Raw genomic sequence first — 4,576 nt, forward strand, 5'->3', positions numbered from 1 at the left:
ATAGGTTAATGGCCATTTGGAGTTGATCTTCTATCAATACCCCTCCAGTCCAGAAGGGTTAAAGACTTCAATGTAAAAAATAAAATTACCAGAATCTTAGAAACAAATTTAAGAGACTATGTATAACCTAAGAATTAAGGAGACCCTTTAACTAAAATAGTACATCAAGAAAAAAAGGAAAAATGAAAAAAATATATTTTACTACAAAAATAAAAATATGGTGACTTCTATTATATAAAAATAGGAAGACAAATGCTAGATTAAGAAAAACATCTGCAACACAGATGAAAAAAGATGAATATCTAAAAAATATAAAAGAGCACTTCCAGATTTATTAAACAAACCAATAGAAAAAAAGGCAAAAGTATATAGGCAATTCATTAAAGATAACCTGTTACATGAATAAAGTATCAAACCTGGATGAAGGCTTTCATTTGTCCATTATTGCACTCCACTGTGAATTTCCTTATAAGATTTAATATGATTAAATGTTTTTCCTCATTCATATGTTTATAGACTATTTTTTTCTGTATCTTCTGGTAAATTGATTCCTGAAAGTCTTCCCACTTTCATTATATATACAGATTATGATTTTTCTTATAGACAACTGGATGACTTATTATTCTTTATATTAACGGAGTTTTTCTCTGATGTACTCTTTGATGTACAGTAAGGCTGGAGCTACTCCTAAAGGTTTTTCCACATTCATTACATTTATAGGGTTTTTCTCCAGTATGCATCCTTAGGTGTACAGTAAAGTCTGAATTTGTTCTGAAGGCTCTTCCACATTCTTCACATTTATACGGCTTCTCCCCAGTATGAATTCGCTGATGTAGAGTTAGCTGTGAGAGAGTAATACAACCTTTCCCACATTCTTTACATGTATAGGGCTTTTCTCCAGTATGTGTTCGCCAATGCACTGTAAGGTATGAACCCCTCCTGAAGGCTTTTCCACACACATCACATTTATAGGGTTTCTCTCCACTATGGATTTTCTGATGTTCTGTGACATGTATCATCTGGCTAAATGCTTTCCCACAGTCATTACATTTAAATGGTTTCTCTCCAGTATGTGTTCTCTGATGGGTATTAAATCCTGAGTTACTTGTGAAAACCTTCCCACATTCATTACATTTATAGGGTTTTTCTCCACTATGCCTTCTTTGGTGCACAGTAAGCTGTGATGTATTAGTAAAAGCTTTCTCACATTCATTACATTTATATGGTTTTTCTCCAGTATGGGTCCTTTGATGTACAATAAGGTATGACTTAGTCCTGAAGGATTTTCCACAATCACAGCATTTATAGGGTTTCACTCCAGTATGAATTTTCTGATGCTCCTTAAGATTTACCATTTTGGTGAATGCCCTTTCACAGTCAGTACATTTATATGGTTTCTCTCCTGTATGAATTCTCTGATGTACAGTTAAGTGTGATTTTATTCTGAAAGATTCCCCACATTCATTACATAGATAAGGTTTCTCTTCAGTATGAATTCGTTGATGTATAATTAGAGATGAAGAACGCATGAAGGCCTTTCCACATTCACTACATTTATAAGGTTTCTCTCCTGTATGCATTCTGTGGTGTACTGTAAGGCATGAATAATTAATGAATGCTTTCCCACATTCATTACATTTATAAGGTTTTTCTCCCGTATGAATTCTCTGATGTTCTGTGAAATTTGCTATACGATTGAATGCTTTCCCACATTCATTACATTCATAGGGTTTTTCCCCAGTATGAGTTCTTATATGTACAATGAGGCTTGAATTACTTCTATAGGCTTTTCCACATTCATTACATCTAAAGGGCTTCTCTCCAGTATGAACTCTCTGATGAACATTAAAAATTGTGGTATTCTTGAAGGATTTTCCACACTCATTGCATTTATATGGTTTCTCTTCAGTATGGGTCTTCAGATGTACACTAAGATATGACTTATTCCTGAAGGCTTTCCCACAATCATTACATTTGTAGGGTTTCTGTCCATTGTGAGTTTCTTGATGTCGTGCAAGTTTTGATTTATCACTAAAAGCCTTCCCACATTCACTACATTTATAGGGCTTCTCTGCAGTTTGAATTCTCTGGTGCTGATTAAGGCGTGCACACTGGCTAAAAGATTTTCCACAGACATTACACTGATAAGGTTTCTCCTTAGTATGAATTCTCTGATGTACCATCAGTGATGAAGAAGCAATAAAGGCCTTTCCACATTCGTTACACTTATAGGGTTTTTCTCCAGTGTGAATTTTTTTATGTTGACTAAGATATGAAGGCTGACTAAACATTTTCCCACATTCATTACATTCATAAGGTTTTTCTTTAGTGTGAGTTCTTTGATGCTGAATGAGTAATGACCTATAACAAAAGGCCTTTTCACATGTACTGCATTTATAGGGTTTTTCTTTGTTATTATTTTTTCCCCTTAAAGTAAGTTCTGAAGCAGGCTTTATAGCATTGCTGCCTTCCGTATCCTTGCAATTTTTCTTCCCCAAATGGGTATCTGTATTCAAATCTAAATTCTCTGTGAAATTTTCCTCATGATTTTGGCATTTGCTGTGGAACTCTTCTGTGGTAACTCCTGGTTCTGGACAAAATATAGACCCAAATTTAATGCCTCTTTGGCCAGTGTGAATTTTCTTCTGTGTAACTATTCTTTGGCTCTGACTCTCCTGACTATTTTGCAGTCTCAATATCCTGTCATTCCATTTCCATAATCCTCCCATTCTGGAGTCCCATAGACCATTCTCTGCAAGTTTATCTACTCTGGTCTCCTGTGACAAATCTTCAAAGATATCCTCTGTTAGTATAGCATATTTGGTTGCTGGTTTGGTCTTCAACTCTGGGGAGGGGAAAAAGAAAAATCAAATGAGTCCATTTTCTACGTTAGGGAGTTCTTACTGAACTGAATAAGAGGAAAACTTGGGCTGACACTGAATATGTTGTTTTTAACTGCTTGTAAATTGGCCTTCTTTTCTAGGAAGAAGGAGCTAAAGTTAAGGGAGGCTGGTTGAGCAATGAGCCAAATTAGTAAATTCAAGGAGTTTTCCTCTATTCAAAAAAGTCATTTATGGTAATGGTCCTAGAATATTTGAGAATAAGTCTCTCAAATATTTCTCTTTCATTTCCTTTAGCATCAACTTCAATTTCTCTTTTTAAAAATCCTCACCCAAGGATATTCTTTTCATTGATTTCTAGACAGTTGAAGGGAGGGAGGTGAGGGAGAGAGAGAGAGAAACATCAACCAGAGAGAGACACAATTGCATTTAAGGTAAGAAGCTTACTAGAAAATCCCCATATAGTTCAAAATAAAGAAAAATATTGCACAATAACCTGAGGGCCAAAGACATAACAGTAGAAATGATCAAATACTTCGAACTCAATAATTATGAAGGTGCTATATAACAAAAGATGTGATACAGTCTTGGTAACCTTAAATATATTAAAAATGGCTGAAAATCAATGATTAAGAAAAGGTCAGTAAATTAAACCCTAAGAAGGTAAAAATAATGAAATAAGAGACATAATGAAACAAATTAAACACACAATAGAAATAATAAAAACTATTCTTTAAAAGCCAAATAAGATTGATAAACCCTTGCAAGACTGATTAAAAGATAGGAGACAAAAAAATTAATCTCACACATAAAAAGAGATCACTTCAGATCCACATAGACATTTAAAAAATCAGCAGAGGGCAGTGTGCCATAAAATTTAAATGTTAGATTAGATAGATCAATAAACCTAATTTATTGAAAAAAAGAAAAGAAATAGGAAATAGTTCTAAAACTACAAAAGGAATAGAAGCTGTAATTAAAGGCCTTGCACAATAAAAACTTCAGGTCAACATGGCTTTCCCGGTGAATTCTATGTACCATAAAATATTTAACTTTCCCTCTCTCTCAACTCTTTATTGTCACGATAAATTGATGGTCTTGCTTTATATTTTATTGAGAATATAGGTGCTATTAAAATAAAATGCCTCCATCTTCCCACTACCAGTTGACCTATGTCTTCTCCATCTTTCCTAGTGATACAACAGGGGAGGTGGCCTCCCTGTCTATTCCATTCTAGATTCCCTCCTTTTCCATTCTAGATTTTCATCCCTTTTTACCTTTTTAGACACTTTAGTAGCTTTAGCTCCCATGGGGTATTTCTAATGTCTACTTTTTATTCAATCTTTAAAAATATATATACTATCTAATCCAGTGATGGCGAACCTTTTGAGCTTGGCGTCTCCAATGTCTACTTTTTATTCAATCTTTAAAAAAATATATACTATCTAATCCAGTGATGGTGAACCTTTTGAGCTCGGCGTGTCAGCATTTTGAAAAACCCTAACTTAACTCTGGTGCCGTGTCACATATAGAAATTTTTTGATATTTGCAACCATAGTAAAACAAAGACTTATATTTTTGATATTTATTTTATATATTTAAATGCCATTTAACAAAGAAAAATCAACCAAAAAAAATGAGTTCGCGTGTCACCTCTGACAAGCGTGTCATAGGTTCGCCATCACTGCCTTAGACAGTGGTTCTCAACCTTCTGGCCCTTTAAATACAGTTCCTCA

The 4,576-nt window shown here is 34.2% G+C and overlaps 1 protein-coding gene across 3 annotated transcripts in view; it reads right to left on the bottom strand.

Annotated features, from left to right (window-relative positions):
* Nucleotides 1-310: 310 nt before the first annotated feature.
* The window catches only part of LOC102252024 (zinc finger protein 286A), a 65,546-nt gene continuing 61,280 nt past the window's right edge, over nucleotides 311-4,576 (bottom strand). For 2 of the 3 annotated variants that reach the window (XM_005870210.2, XM_014542892.1), the window contains one exon: nucleotides 311-2,845. In XM_005870210.2, coding sequence (XP_005870272.1) covers nucleotides 627-2,845 — 2,219 coding nt within the window. In that variant the 3' untranslated portion in view covers nucleotides 311-626. The remainder of the gene's footprint in view (nucleotides 2,846-4,576) is intronic. The other variant, XM_014542898.1, reaches the window with a different exon arrangement.

Source organism: Myotis brandtii, unplaced genomic scaffold, assembly GCF_000412655.1.
Source record: "Myotis brandtii unplaced genomic scaffold, ASM41265v1 scaffold314, whole genome shotgun sequence".
NCBI lineage: Eukaryota > Metazoa > Chordata > Mammalia > Chiroptera > Vespertilionidae > Myotis > Myotis brandtii.